At 61.9% G+C, this 14,969-nt stretch overlaps 1 protein-coding gene across 1 annotated transcript; it reads right to left on the bottom strand.

The window, feature by feature from the left end:
- Positions 1-1,650: 1,650 nt before the first annotated feature.
- On the bottom strand, positions 1,651-10,711 carry PDCD1 (programmed cell death 1). Its single transcript, XM_032761014.2, has 5 exons — positions 10,579-10,711; positions 4,603-4,962; positions 4,180-4,335; positions 3,930-3,964; positions 1,651-3,090 (listed from the first exon to the last, which is right to left on the bottom strand). Exons 1-5 carry the CDS (start codon positions 10,652-10,654, stop codon positions 2,851-2,853), a joined length of 867 nt encoding a protein of 288 aa, XP_032616905.1. The 5' UTR covers positions 10,655-10,711; the 3' UTR covers positions 1,651-2,850.
- Between the last annotated feature and the right edge of the window lie 4,258 nt (positions 10,712-14,969).

Genomic DNA, 14,969 nt, shown 5'->3' with positions numbered 1-14,969 from the left:
CCAAAGTGCTGGGATTACAGGCGTGAGCCACCGTGCCCGGCCAGGGTTCTTTTTTTATGCTTCTCTCTCTGCTGCATTTGGGATTTGTGCATATGAGTCTAACTTAATACCTTTCCAAATGGCTATCCCTATCCCTGGGCAGTTGGTTAAAGTCTTGTTCCCCCTCACCGATTTGGGTCGCAGGGACTGGCCTGTTCCTGTGTCTTCTGGTGCTTATCCCACCCTGTTTTCATTACAGTAAGTTTCCCCTGAGCTCATAAAGCTGGTCCTCTTTCACTTTCTTTTCATGGTTTTTTTGGCTGTTACTTGCTTGTTAATTTTTCCATATGAGCATGATAGTTCCAGAACTGTGGTTTTTACTGGGGTCGTGTTAAATTTACAAATTGCATCGGAAGAACGTGCATGTTTGCAGCTGTGGCGCCTCTTCGGGGCCCAGGGTCAGGGTGCCTTTGAGTTCAGCCTCTGCGGCAGCTTTCCCACGTTTGTGGCTAGGTTTATGCCGGGAGCATCTTCTCTCTTGCTGTCCTAGATGAAACATCGCCCGCCACTCCATCTCCTAGGGCACTGCGCTGTGAATGGGGTGAATGGGTGTATGAGAACCATGAGTTCTGGACGTTGGCGCTCTGCGCTGTGAATGGGTGTATGAGAGCGGTGAGTTCTGGACGTTGGCGCTCTGCGCTGTCAATGGGTGTATGAGAGCGGTGAGTTCTGGATGCTGGCAGGCTGCGCTGTCAATGGGTGTATGAGAACCATGAGTTCTGGACGTTGGCGCCCTCTGCGCTGTGAATGGGTGTATGAGAGCGGTGAGTTCTGGACGTTGGCGCGCTGCGCTGTCAATGGGTGTATGACAGCGGTGAGTTCTGGACGCGGGCGCGCTGCGCTGTGAATGGGCAGCATTCCCTGCCAGGTCTGATCTGCCAGATCTCACCGGGAGTTCCCAGAGCTGCGAGGTCTCTGTGCCTGTCCCTGACACAGGCATGGGGATTCTAACCCTCGCCCCCTCCAGGACCGGGCTCCAGGGTGGCAAGCACAGAATGAACCCTGGGGCGGGGCAGTGGGTGGGTGGCTGCGGCGCCCGAGGGCCTGGCAGGGCTCCCTTCCCAGCACCGTCCTGGTTGAGGGGGCTCCAGCAGGTGTGACCCCGCCTCCCCTACTGCCCCCACCCTGTGTACTTGGGGAGGGACCCGCAGATGCTGTGTCCCTCATAGCCCAGGGCAGCCCTCCCACCCCGCTGTGGAGGCCCTGGCACCAGGCACCACCCCTGCCCGGAGGGACTGGCAAGCATGGGGACACGGGGGCTATGGAGCAGGCACAGCCACTCAGGGACACCCATGCCTGGCCAGGAAGCCTGGAGGTGGAGGCCGTGGGACCCCCCCAAAGGCCTGGGCTTGGGGAAGATGGTGCCCCCAGCCCCGTGATGTTGGAGGAATTTTTCACCGGAGGGCTGTATGTGTGAGTGGGGCAGACAGGGTGAGGACGGCCTGTGTGTTTCTGGGATAGCGAGGAAAAGGCCTGACTCAGGCCAGGATCCAGGGGAGCCGCCAGCACCCTCCACACGCAGCCTCAGCCTGGCTGCAGCCTTGCCCCTCCCTGGAGGCCTCCCTCCCTCCTGCCCACTGCCCCCACAGCCACCGGACAGGACAGAACTCCTTAGCATGCTCTCATATTTAATTATAATTATAATATAATAGAACCACAGGGAAGGGGGGTCCCTTGTCCCAGCCACTCAGGTGCCCGTTGGCTGCCTGGATGCTGGTGGTCCTGCCCCAGGAGTGGGGGTGCAGTGTGTGGATGTGAGGAGTGGATAGGCCGCGGCGGGGATACTAGGCCCCCCGGGGGGAACGCCTGTACCTTCCCACCCAGGCCCTCGTGGGAGCCCGGCCAGACCCCTTTAAATAATTTCGGGAATGGGTTCCAAGGAGAGCTCCCAGGGTGAGCAAATGGGGGGGCTCTAGGTGCCTGCACTTCTGCCCTCACAACACCCAGGTGGCCACAGCTGGGAGGGGCCTGAGTCAGCCCCAGCCCTGCCCTCCTGACCTTGGGACCCTAGGATATCACTCTCCTTAGTGGTGTGAGGGGCTGGGGTGGAATGGGGTGGCGGGAGGCCAGAGTGCTGGCTGGGCCTGAAAGGCCTCCAGCTCTGCCTGCCTGCTTACTGCCTCAGTTTCCCTGCCCCACAAAGGGCCTGAGGTGCTGCCTGGGCACGTGTGAAGGTGGAGGGGTTTCCTGCCCCGCCTACCACAGCCAGGAGCTCTTCTGACCTTCCCTGAAACTTCTCTAGGCCTGTGGGGAGCAAATGACTCCCAGGGAGTCCCCAGCCCCATGCACCTCCCACCCCTGTGCCCAGTCTTGGGCCCTGTGTCCAGGGCGTCTCGGGATACCGCTGCCAGGGGTACCTTGGCTGCTCCAAGGCAGTCTCCAACCAGCCCTCAAGATCAGGCAGGAGGCTCCGGGGGCATCAGGCAGGGCCAAGGCGCTTTCAGCCCCGGGCCGCAGGCAGCAGCAGCAGCAGCAGCAGCAGCAGCAGCAGAGATTCAGGGAGCTGGACGCAGGCAGCTCTGTGCCGGCAGGACCTGAAGCAGTGACTGCATCTGGCCCTCCCTGTAGGGGATGGTGACACCTGCTGCCTGGGCTCACTGTGGGCATTGAGACAAGAGTTCTGTGGTGGGGCTGTGCCTGGTGCCGGTGCTGTGCCTGGTGCCGGTGCAGGCTGGAGCCCCCTTCGCCCCCAGGCAGCTCGGCCCCTGGACGGCCTGCAAGGGCCCGTTCCCTGCCTGCTTCTCCTGAGGAAAGGCGCTGACCTGGGCTCATGGTGGAGGGTCTGCGAACACCGGTGGCCAAGGAAGCCGGTCAGAGGGGCCAAGAGCAGTGTCCATCCTCAGGCCTCAGTGGCTGGGGACTCCGAGGGCCGTCGGCTGAGCCCCTGCGGGCGGGGGACGAGGTGCCCATTCCACTAGGAAAGACGATGGTGGCATACTCCGTCTGCTCAGGGACACAGGGCACGGGGGGCTCCGGGGTCTTCTCTCGCCACTGGAAATCCAGCTCCCCATAGTCCACAGAGAACACAGGCACGGCCGAGGGGTCCTCCTTCTTTCAGGAGAAAGGGAGGGGGAGTCAGCCCCGTGGCCCACCCCAGGAAGGAGGCCTGCGGCTCCACAGCCTGGCTGCAGCGCCGGCACCGATCCTGGGCCCCCCACTAAGAGCTGCTTACTCTGAGCTGTCCCACCACTGCCCTTTGTGTGATCTGGGGACACCACCCCTCCTCTCTGGCTCAATGTCCCCGTTTTTTTTTTTTTTTTTTTTTGAGACGGAGTCTCGCTCTGTCGCCCAGGCTAGAGTGCAGAGGTGCGATCTGGGCTCACTGCAAGCTCCGCCTCCCGGGTTCACGCCATTCTCCTGCCTCGGCCTCCCGAGTAGCTGGGACCACAGGCGCCCACCACCATGCCCGGCTAATTTTTTGTATTTTTAGTACAGACGGAGTTTCACCGTGTTAGCCAGGATGGTCTCGATCTCCTGACCTCGTGATCCGCCCGCCTCGGCCTCCCAAAGTGCTGGGATTACAGGCGTGAGCCACTGTGCCCGGCCAATGTCCCCTTCTGAAATGTCCCTGGCATTCTTGCAGATTTAGGATTCCAAAATGTGACTTTTCAAGCTCTCCTGTCTCCAATGTAAGACAAGAAATGACCAAGCCCACCCCACGCCCTCGCAGGTGGGCACACTTGTGGGCTGGGCACCCCCGGAGACCGCAGGCGGGCTGAGGCCCCAGGTCGTGGCTTTAGGGATTGGGGTTGCTGCCTGGGGGCCGGGGAGGGGTCCTGGCTGTAATAGAGTGTGAGCCCTGCAGGCCATGTGGTCCCAGCCTGTCTTCCACCTCTGTCCACCCAGGAAGGAAGGCACAGTGGATCATGCAGGAAAAGAGTGAGACTCACCAGGGGCTGGCCGGTGCGCCTGGCTCTTATGGTCCCTGCAGAGAAACACACTTGGGGTCACCAGGCCGACCCTGAGCTGTGCTCCCCAGGTGGGGGTTCTTAGCCCAGGGGCCTTCATCAGGGACTTAGCCTTGTGGGGAGGTTGGGGGAGGTGGGGTGGGGTGTGGGAAGGGTGGAGGGAGGGGAGGCGGGAGTGAGGGCCGCCAGCACGGTTAGGGCAGGGCAGGCCGAGGGGCTGGGATGACGTTACCTCGTGTGACCCGGGAGCAGATGACGGCCAGGACCCAGACTAGCAGCACCAGGCTGCCCAGCAGGCCGCCCACGACACCAACCACCAGGGCTTGGAACTGGCCGGCTGGCCTGGGTGAGGGGCTGGGGTGGGCTGTGGGCACTTCTGCCCTTCTCTCTGGAAGGACACAAAGGTCAGGGGTTAGGATGGGGTCAGGTTGGAGGGTCAGGGTCTGGGGTGAGGGCAGACTAGAGGGGCTGGGGTGCTTCCAGAGCGAGAGGACAGAGATGCAGGTCACCGTTCCCCAGGTGCAGGACAGAGCCCTGGACTGGAGCCGGGGGGTCCCTGCCCTACGACCCTGGAGCTCCTGATCCTGTGTAGGAGGGGACACCCACCCCAGGACCGGCTCAGCTCACCCCTGCCCCGGGCCCTCCGAGGCCGCACCTGTCACCCTGAGCTCTGCCCGCAGGCTCTCTTTGATCTGTGCCTTGGGGGCCAGGGAGATGGCCCCGCAGAGGTAGGTGCCGCTGTCATTGTGCCGGGCCCTGACCACGCTCATGTGGAAGTCGCGCCCGTTGGGCAGCTGTGTGACGCGGAAGCGGTGGTCCTGGCCGGGCTGGCTGCGGTCCTCGGGGAAGGCAGCCAGCTTGTCCGTCTGGTTGCTGGGGCTCATGCGGTACCAGTTCAGCACGAAGCTCTCCGATGCGTTGGAGAAGCTGCAGGTGAAGGTGGCATTGTCGCCTTCGGTCACCACGAGCAGGGCTGGGGAGAAGGTGGGGGCGTTCCAGGGCCTGTCCGGGGAGTCTGAGAGACAGAGAGAGGTGAGGAAGGGGCTGGGAGGTCCTGCAAAGCCTCCCAGCCACCTGCTCTCGTCCCTGGGGCAGCAAGGGCTCTGGAAGGGCCACCCCAGCTGGAATATGTCGTCGAGAAGTCTCTGCTGGGGCCTCTGCCGCCCGGGGATGGGCACTCGCCTCCACCGCAGAGCCTCTTCCTTCTACGTGAAGCTGCGGCTTCTGCCCAGAGCCTGGCTCTGACTTGGGTCCCCCCGATTTCCTACTAAGAGCCTTCACCCCCTTCCCTGTTGAGGCCAGTCCCCCAGAAAGGGCTGTTTGGGGGCTACCCATCCCCAGCCCCTGACCCTCGGGCACCCTGGCCCGGTCCTGTCTGCACTGCTCTGGCACAGGGGAGTGTGACTGGGCTGGGTGGGTGGGGGGCTGCCATGGAGACTGCAGCCCTGGGAGGAGGGTGGCCCCTTGGCAGGCTCCGGGTCCAGTCTTTGCCCCCTTTTCAGGACAAGCTCGGAGCTGGGACCATGTGGTATGGGCATTGCTGCCCTGGGAAGTGGGCAGTGGGCAGTGGAGCCTCCACATTTTCCAGCAAGACAGCGGGGACTAGAGCTCACAGCAAAGATGCTTCAGAGGCGAGATGGGCCATTGACTCGGACGTGGACAGACACGGGGCCCCCAACCCTGGGATCCCAAGACAAGGACCTCCTGAGACATATGCCTGTGAGGGCCAGGGCCTGGGACGCCCGCATGGCAACGTGGGGGTCGCGGCTCTTCCGCCAGGCAGAAGCACCAACACAGGGGCTTAAGATCCAGGCCCGAGATGCCCTGCAGTGGGGTGATTTTCCTGGCTCACCCACACGTCCCATGCCACAGGGTTCCCCAGATGTGGCGCCAGCCCCGCACTGTCAGACCCAGGCCACTGTCACTCAGCTCCGCCTCAGGCCTGGGCATGGCCCCCCCGACGAGGTGCTACAGAGACCAGGCCCTGGTTGCCACAGCTGCGGTCCCTCTGCTTCCTGGGACAGGTGGCCTCCATGGCAGGTGGTGGTGATGACTCAAGGAACGATCAGCTCAGAGGAGGAAGGGGCCGCTGCCCTCGTGTCCCTGCAGCCAGGCTGGCCCAGGGCGTGCTGGCTGGACACCAGAGGTGGGTGGGTCTGTCGTGTGACCAGGACCAACTCCTAGTGCCAACCTCACTGGGCACCTCCCAGGGGACGAGTGAGGGGTCTGAAGTGACCTTGAGGCCACCCGGGTGTCCCTGTTCCCTCTGTGCCCCATGACCTCCTGGCTGCCAAGCGCTCGCCTCCTTCACCTGCGTGCCCGTCCCCCATCTTCCTGGTGGTGTGCCCAGAGGTGGCAGGGGCGAGGGCCGGCTACACAAGGGGCTGCTGAGGTGAGCCCCCTCTCTGAGACCACCCTTGTCTGCCAGCCGGCCAGGGGAAGCTCCCTGCAGAGGCGTGTGCAGGGTGGGCCTGGGGAATCTCCCAGCCACTCCAGAGTGGATTTTGACCAAGGAGGGCTGTGGGGTAGTGTGACTCTCAGGGCCAGCGGGCAGCCAGGCCAGGGCACTCAGACCTGCCTGAATGGAGGAAGATGGGCTTCTGGCTTCAGGGCCAAGAGGGCTCCTGGGAGGCAGCCTGGGACAGGGTGGGCTGCAGCCCTTACTGGGACTAGGCTGGGGCTGGGTGGACTCAGCACAGAGGGGGGGAAATGCCCTGCCCTCTGGGCTTCTGGGAATGCAGTGGGGACCCAGGGGCCCCACCACCACAGGCAGCCCCTCAGGGTCTCCATCTCCCAGGCCAGGGCTGCCATGCAGCTGTCGGGACAGACAGGCAGGTGAGGAACAGGGGTCATCACGGGAACTGTGAGCAGGGACCCTGCATGGCTAGGAAGTGCTGAGGGACCCCCCCGCCCCCAGCTGTAGGGCGAGGTGCTGGCGGCAGGACCAAGGCTGCTGCGTGTCCACACCGCAATGTCCATGGAACCATCTGTGCATTGTTCGTGTAACTAGAAACTTAACTGCTATTTATTTGCACACATTGGTAGAGGGACCTGCCCCTGACTTGATCTGTGCTGGCGCTGACAGGCTCAACCCTTTTCCTGTCTGGCTTGCACCAGCGCTCGGCCGCTGGGCCTCTAGCCAGGACCCTGGGCTCCTGTGCCGCCCCCCCAACCCCCCATTTTGGAATCCACCTGGGGAGCAGGCTCAGCTGGGCCCCTCGGCCTCCCCTGCCTCTAACGACTGGCTGGGTGGGGTGGGGGCTAGACCTCGGTGTCTGTGGTTCAAGCAACCCCCTCTCCCACCTCCCCCAGCCAGTCTCAGAGACTCTGGCTCCCAGAGAAGCCCAGTGTGGGGGTGTTGAGTGGTGACCCCCACGCAGGGCCTGCCTCACCTCAGTCCTCAGGCCACCTCCTCCAGGAAGCCTTCCTGGCCTCCCTTGGCTGGTAGCGTCTACTAGGAAGGTGAATATTCAGAAACGACCCCTGGCTGGTCCTGGGTCAAGTTGGATTTGGGGTGTTTCCCCAGGCGCTCCCTCTCGGACTCTCGGATCCATGTAGGATCGTGGGTTGATGAGAGAGGGCTGTGCCCTATGCAGGGTCAGGAGGGAGACAGAGCCCATCCCAGGGCTGTGGAACAGGCCTGTGAGGCGACGGTGGGGGTGCTCCCGCAGAGAGAGCACATTGCAGGACGTTGCTTTCCAGAAGCGCACGGAAGGTGTGCCTGCCCCGGGTGGGGGAACCTGCTGGCCCAGACCAGACCCAGCATCTCTGACCGTGGTCCCATTAGGGACAAGGAAACCGGCCCACGGGCTGTGCTGGGACGAGGACAGTGAGCTTGTCCCTAGAGGACCTGGCAGGGGCGAGGAGTGGGGTCTTCCAACTCCTCATAGTCGTGTGTGGGTGGAGGTGGGAAGGGCTGTGGGCCGAACTGTGTCCCACAAATTCCTATGCAGAAGTCCTAACCCCGTGACCTCAGAAGCTGGCCTTATTAGGCATAGGGTGACGGCAGCTGGGACTAGGTAAGATGAGGGCACAGGGCCGGGTGGGCATTGGCCCAGCAGACCTGGCTTCCTGTACCAAGTCAGAGTCACCTGTGCGGAGATGAAGGCAGAGCCCGGGGGATGCTTCTGAACCCAGGAACACAGAGGGTGGCCACAAAACCCCCCCAGCCAAGAGGCTGAGCAGAGCCCTCTCGGAGCACAGGGAGCCCACCCCGCGGAGCTCTGTCCTGCACGTCCAGCACCCCCACAGTGGGAGGACAGGCTCTGTTTTCAAGCCACAGCCGGGAGAGGCTGAGCAGACCCCCTCAGAGCACAGGGAGCCCACCCCGCGGAGCTCCGTCCTGCACGTCCAGCCGTCCGTCGGTGAGAGGGCAGGCTCTGTTTTAAAGCCACTCGGTTGGTGGAGCTTTGTTATGGCAGCTCCAGCGGCCCAGTCCCCAAAGCAAATGTGTCAATATTCTTAGTTATTGATTCTGGGTGAGGGATATTCATTGTTTTTAAACTTCTTTGTATATTTTTCAAAATAGTCGGTTTAAAATCTGACTTTAAAAGTTTGACTTTAAAAATCAGTCTTTAAAAATATGTGTCATGGAGGCCAGATGCAGTGGCTCACGCCCGTAATCCCAGTACTTTGGGAGGCTGAGGTGGGAGGACCATTTGAGCCCAGCCTGGGGAACATAGCGAGACCCTGTCTCTAAAAAAAATGGAAGAAATTAGCCTGGTAGGGTGGCACGTGCCTATAGTCCCGGCTGCTCTGGAGGCAGAGGTAGGAGAATTGCTTGAGCCCCGGAGGTCGAGGCTGCAGTGAGCCGAGATCACACCACTGCACTCCAGCCTGGGTGACAGAGCAAGACCCTGTCACTAAAAGAAACAAACAAAAAAGTGTCAGGGGCTGGGCTGGTCAGTTTCCACAGATGACCCGATTTAATCCTCAGGACGCAGCATTGCCAGGAGGCTTCCTCACCCATGACCCCAAAGCACAGGGAGAAGTCAGTAAGGGGCCAAGTCCTGGCAAAGGCCCAGAGCTCAGCAGTGGCAGCGCGGACTGGAGCTCACAGTGGTCCCACACCAAAGCGGAGGCTCTTATTTACGCTCCTGCCCTCGGACGGGGCCAAGAAGCGGCCGGGTTGGGGATATCTCATAAAACGCAAGGGAAACACACACCTGAGGTGGGAGTGGTGACCGCGGGAATGACCGAATGGCAAACGCAGTGAATAGATGAGGAGGGAAGAGAGGCGTCCCGGAATGAAGACCACTGCGGCCGGGGTGGCCACATCTGGGTCAGGACACACAGGACTCCAGTCATGCCCACTGCGCCTTGCTGAGTGCCCTGTGCTGAGTGTTACCGGTGGGGAAACTGAGGCATGCTACCTGTGAGAGTCTTGTCTGGCACAAGCGCGGGCACCTGAGGCATGAGTGTCTGGCTGCAGACACCTTGCTCTTATCTTTCCCGCCTGGGTCGGGGAGGGTGGCGTCTCGAGGACGTGCCTGAGGAGCCGGGACACAGGGGAGAGGCTCGGCTCCCCTCTGCACTCTGGTTCCCCCACGAACGTCTCCGTGGGATGCCTTTTGGCCGCAGGCCCTTTGTCCAGCATCTCCAGTTCTGAGTCCTGAGTGATCCACGGGCCTCCCTTAAGAGGTGGCGCTGAGGCAGAAAGGCAGGGCCCCCGGCGAGGATGCTGCCTCAGGTGCCCGGCAGCAGGCCCCAGGAGAGGGGCCGAGGTGGGGAACCCCCAGTCGCCTGCCACAGTGAAGGGGCACCAGGACCCCTGGGACAGGAGCCTCCAGGGGGTGTCGGGGCGGCCCCAGGGGTGCCCCTCATCTTGTCCTCCCAGTGGCGTCACACCCTGGTACCCAGCAGGGCCCAGAGGGACCGTCTTAGGCTTGGCCTGGGGAAAACCACCCTCCCCAGGCCGTGGCATCCCCAGGTGCAGGCCGGCTGGGCCCAGAGTCACGGGCAGCCCAGGAAGAGGCTCCCTCTCTCCTCGATCCCGGAGAGTGAGGCCAAGGCCTCCCCCATGGATGGTCTGAACAGGGCTCAGGGAGAGCCCTGGAATCTGGGCAGAGACCCAGGCGGGCACAGTCCCCACCCAGGAGGGATCCTGGAGACAGAAGAACTGTCCTCACTCGAACAGGTACACTTTGGATACAATGAGAAAAATATCACCAGCTCATCTAAACTTTGACGTCCTAAAGCCAAGGTTAGTCCCACATGGGGCTCGCCCCGTCCTTAGGAAAACTCGAGTGAGGACCGAGGATGCCCGGGCAAGGCAGAGCCGCCACGCAGACTCCCCACGGCCAAGGTTTGGGGTTCTGGCCAGCCTGACCCATCATTCCACAGAAACACGCAGCCCCAAGGACAGGCTGAGAGGGGACAGGGGTCCTGCCTGCCCAGGAGCAAAGAGGGGACTTGGGCCAGGGGAGGAGTTGGGGCCCAGAGAGGAACCCAGGAGTCTGAGCTGCCCAAACTTTGGGCGGTCACCTGCCCAAAGCCACACAGCTCAGGGTAAGGGGCAGAGCTGGGGGCCAGGGCGGGGCCGCCACAGCACCCCCCGACCTGCCAGGGACTGAGGGTGGAAGGTCCCTCCAGACCCCTGGCTCCGGGACCCCTGACCGCCGACCCCACCTACCTAAGAACCATCCTGGCCGCCAGCCCAGTTGTAGCACCGCCCAGATGACCGGCCAGGGCGCCTGCGGGATCTGCATGCCTGGAGCAGCCCCACCAGAGCCGCCGCCTTCTCCACTGCTCAGGCAGATGTGAGCGGAAGGGAAACTGTCCCAGGTCAGGTCGAAGGGAGGGTGCCCGCCCCTTGCTCCCGCCCCCTCTTCCTCCACATCCACGTGGGCGGGAGTGACAGAGGCAGTGCTAGGGGAGGAGGGGTGAGGAGGGGCTAGGACTGGGGAGAGGGTGGGGGAGGGAGAGAGAGAGACAGAGACAGGGAGACAGAGGAGATGGGGACGAGGTGGGCCGTGGTCCCCACCCCTTACCCCGTGGGGGTCTGCCCAGCTCAGGCCCTCCCTCCTCTGCGTCTCTGCTCACTGCTGTGGCCTCTTTCCACCACCCGCCCGAGCTGCCCCTCCTGAGGCTGCAGGGTGGGGGCAGGCCCTCCTCCTCCCCCGTCCCCCTCTTCTCCCTGGGGGCCCGGCCTCCCTGCCTGGGGAAGGTGGGTGGCCCCCTCTGGGCTCAGCTTCCTGGGCTGCAGTGAGGGGTGGGCTCGACCCCACTCCCATTCTGTCGGAGCCTCTGGGAGCCTCCCGGCTGCCCACAGCCTCTGCCTTCCCGGCCCAGCCCCCTTCGCTGGGGCACAAGTGGCCCTACTGAATGACAACTGTCCGTGGCTAATCGGCTCCCCCTCAAAGCTTCCACCTTCTGGATGGCCCTACACCATGGCCACGGTTCCAGATCTTTCCACCGTGTGATGCCTCCAACAGCCTGACGGGGGCCTGGGCGGTGGCAGGGGCTGGCTGTGAGGCTGACCTCCCCTTCCAGCCTTGACCTTCTTCCCCGGGGCCCTGCCCTCCAGCCCACTCGTGCCAGGGTGGGGTGGTTCAGGGGGTCCAGTGCCTGGGCCTGGCTGATGGCCTGGCATTTGTGAAATGGCTCATCTCCTTGCATTCTGTGCTGAGCATTTTATTACAGCGAGTGGAAAACAGGAGAAATGAAACTGCTGATATTAGTGATGAGATGCGTCAGGCTCATCAGCTTAAAATAACCGAAGCGAGGCTAGAAACCGCCTGACAGCTGGCGCGGCTGCCTGGCTCCGAGAGACACTCGGCCTGGCTGTGAAGGGAAAACATTAAAGCACCGAAACGGTGGAAAAAGAGCATCAAAGATGATGTCTGCGAGGCGCGGCCACGGCGAGGAAGCTCTCGCTTATGAACAAAGGGCCACTCTCGGGTCTCAGAGATGTGAGGCTGTGTGGGTGGCTTGGTGGGGAGGTGGGGGCGCCCGGCTGGCCAGGTGGGCTTGGCGGGGGGGCCCCCAGGGAGCCTGGCAGCACCCACTGTGCTGCCAGACAGCTAAGGTGGCCCGCGGCACTTCTCCTGGCACACCCACCCTCGTGCCCCAGGGGCTGGGGCTCTGGGGCTGGAGAAGTGTTGGTCGGTAGGTGCCTGCATAGTGCTGCGCCTCGCTCAGGCAGTGGATAAGTGGCTAAGCTGCCCCTGCTGGCTGTACTTGTCCTGAAGGCAGATTCTGGACAGAACCTTCCTCTGCCACCAGCCCTGTAGAGCCTTGTTCCAGCCTCCGTTGAATGCTGTCTCTGTTCTGGGGCAGCAGTGAGACTTCCTCAAGGCTCTGAGCTTTGTGGGACAAAGCTGTCATCTGAGGACTGGGAATGCCACTGTGTGGGCTGGAGTGGGGGCTGGGCCCAGGAGGGAGGCTCTGAGATGGGAGATGCTATCAGACCCCTAGAAGGTCTCCTCACCACCAAGGCCCTGCCCCCACAATTCCACCTGCCAGGGCTTGGACACGTGTCCCGGAGTAGGGGGCGGGCACAGGGAGAAACCCAGCTTCCATCTTGCCCCTTCCTTCTCCTTCTCCCACCCCTCTCCTCTCTCTCTGCAGTTCCTCCCTGTCACCCGCTCTCCTTCCCTCTTCCCCTCAGTCCCACTGAAGGCCCCTGGCTCATGGGAGAGGAGACCTGGTGGGGTGGGCCCAGCGTGGAGCCAGGGGACTGTGGCCACTGAGGCCAGGGCTGCCTGATGATCTCTCCACGTCGCCACTCACCGGAGCACCTGCAAAGGGACACGTGGACCCAGGGAGGGTCTGCAGGGCTGCGAGGCGTCTGGGGTCTGAGCCTGGAGAGCACAGGGCCTGCAGGGATGCAGGCATTGGGCATTGGGCCTGGACTAGTAGGCTGAACCTACAGGGTCCTGGGACCCCACCCCAAAGCAGATAGGTGGTCCCAGGGCTCAGGTGTGGAGTGGGGACTCATGGAGCCTGCACCCCAATATCTCACTCCAGACCACTTATCGACACCCTCCCCCAACCCCATACAGTGTCCCCAACACACGATTTCCAACACACTACACCCCAACACACACAGTCCCCAACACACACACAATCCCCAACACACACAATCCCCAGCACACACACAATCCCCAACACACACAATCCCCAGCACACACACAATCCCCAACACACATGATTTCCAACACACACAACCCCCAAACATACATGCTCCCAGCACACGCACTTTCCTCCCACACACATCCGAAGCCCGTGCCTTCCACCCAGTAGGCTTCCACTGTCTTCTGTCACAAGGAGGGAAAGCAGGTGGAGTCCAGGGAGCAGGGTGGATGGGGCTGAGGGGCCCTTGGCTGGCCGGCCCTGCCCACCCCTCCCCCATCTCCTTTTCTCAGCCTTCCTTCCCAGGGAACCTGGACACCCAGGCCCTTCCCCCACCACCTGCTCCTTCCACACAGAGGGTCATGCCCCCTCCAAATCTCTGGCCCTGAGACGGGAGCGGCCAGATTCAATCCAGGGCGTTCAGTTGAAAGATAATTTACAACAAGCAAAGTTGTATGTGGTTTTTGTCTGTTTATTTTCTTTTAGAGACAGGGTCTTGCTCTGCACCCAGACTGGAGTGCAGTGGTGTGATCTTGGCTCACTGCAGCCTCGACCTCCTGGGGTCAAGTGATCCTCTGACCTCAGCCTCCTGAGTAGCTGGGACCACAGGTGTGCACCCCGTGGCCAGCTCATATCTAACATTTTTTCTGTAGAGATTGGAGCGGGGGCAGGGGCGGTCTCTCTATGTTACCCAGGCTGGTCTCGAACTCCCGGCCTCCAGCAATTCTCCCACCTTGGACTCCCAAAGAGTTGGGATTACAGGCGTGAGCCACCACACCTGGCTGATGGCTGTATGTTTTGGTTGAGTATTGTATCATTTACAATTGAGACAACTGTAGATTTACTTGCAGTTGTAAGAAATTACACAGATGTTTCCTCATACACTCTGCTCAGACTCTCGGAATGATAACAGTTTGGAAAACCACAGGACAACGTCACAACCAGGTTAATGACTTTGATGTGACGCCTTGATCCCATCCTGAGTCCCCATTCCTGGCTGATGTGTGCCTATCAAAGGCTGCACGATGTGAGCACAAGCGAAGGCTCCTGCGTCCCCCGACAGCAAAGCTGCAGAACGTCCCCGGCACCACGGGGTCCTCGGGGTGCCCTTGGCAATATACCCACCTCCCTGCTGGTGGCCACGAGCCTGTCCTCCACCCCCATCACTGTTTCATTCCAGCCACAGCCGTGGGAAGGTGCGGTTCGCATCCTTCGGGATTCCCTGGAGACGCCTCCAGCGCGTGTGTTTCAGCAGCCCGTTCCTCTCTGTGCCGAGCCATCCAGGCTGTGGTGTGGACCTACGTGCCATTCTTCAGTTTAAGTGAGTCTGGGTGGACTCCAGTTCTTGGTGACTATGAGTAAAGGCCCCGGAAGCCCTGTGTGGGCCAGGGCGCCCAGGAGGCCGGGGGATCTAGGACTGCCTTCCGAGACAGGGGCCTTGCTCCCCGGGACCTGGAGAGGCTTCCCCTCGCTGGGGGCCCTCCCGTGCTCCTGGTCTGAGAAGAGAAACCCTAGAGTTTCCAAGGGCCTGCATGTCATGACGCATGGCCCCGGGCACACGGCGGTGATGAGATGGGCCCGGTGTGCTGGAACATGAGCCAGCGCCGATGGAAAGTGGCGGGGGGAGGGGAATCCCCGCGCTCTCTCGGGCCAGTGGGAAGTTTCCATCCGCGCAGGGACGGTCCGGGGAAGCGCAGGAAACAGCAGGACCATCCCGAAACTGCTTCTGCAGTGGAAGGCGGCGGCGCCCGGCTGGCCGGGTGGAAACCGTGCTGCAGCCGCCGGGCCAAGGGCACCGCGGTGGGGAGGCAGCGCCTGATTCACAGCAATTTCTGAGGTTGGAACAGGAAATGGTTAATAGTGTTTGCAAATAAAAACTCTCTGTTCTATCCTGTTTTCGAAACATTTCCCAGAAGTTAAAAAATAACACCCAATTTATCTGCCCAATTT

The sequence above is a fragment of the Hylobates moloch genome, unplaced genomic scaffold (assembly GCF_009828535.3).
Source record: "Hylobates moloch isolate HMO894 unplaced genomic scaffold, HMol_V3 SCAFFOLD_1, whole genome shotgun sequence".
Lineage (NCBI taxonomy): Eukaryota > Metazoa > Chordata > Mammalia > Primates > Hylobatidae > Hylobates > Hylobates moloch.
Note: the sequence above shows the minus strand (reverse complement) of the source record. Positions and strands in the feature narration are given on the sequence as shown.

Bases quoted from the DNA above. Each gene is read 5' to 3' on its own strand.
- PDCD1 (XM_032761014.2), bottom strand. From the start codon at position 10,654: ATGCAGATCCCGCAGGCGCCCTGGCCGGTCATCTGGGCGGTGCTACAA. The intron at 4,336-4,602 runs GTGCGGCCTCGG...GTGTCCTTCCAG, and splicing joins GGCAGAGCTCAGGGTGACAG to AGAGAAGGGCAGAAGTGCCC. The intron at 3,965-4,179 runs GTAACGTCATCC...GTTTCTCTGCAG, and splicing joins CTGCTCCCGGGTCACACGAG to GGACCATAAGAGCCAGGCGC.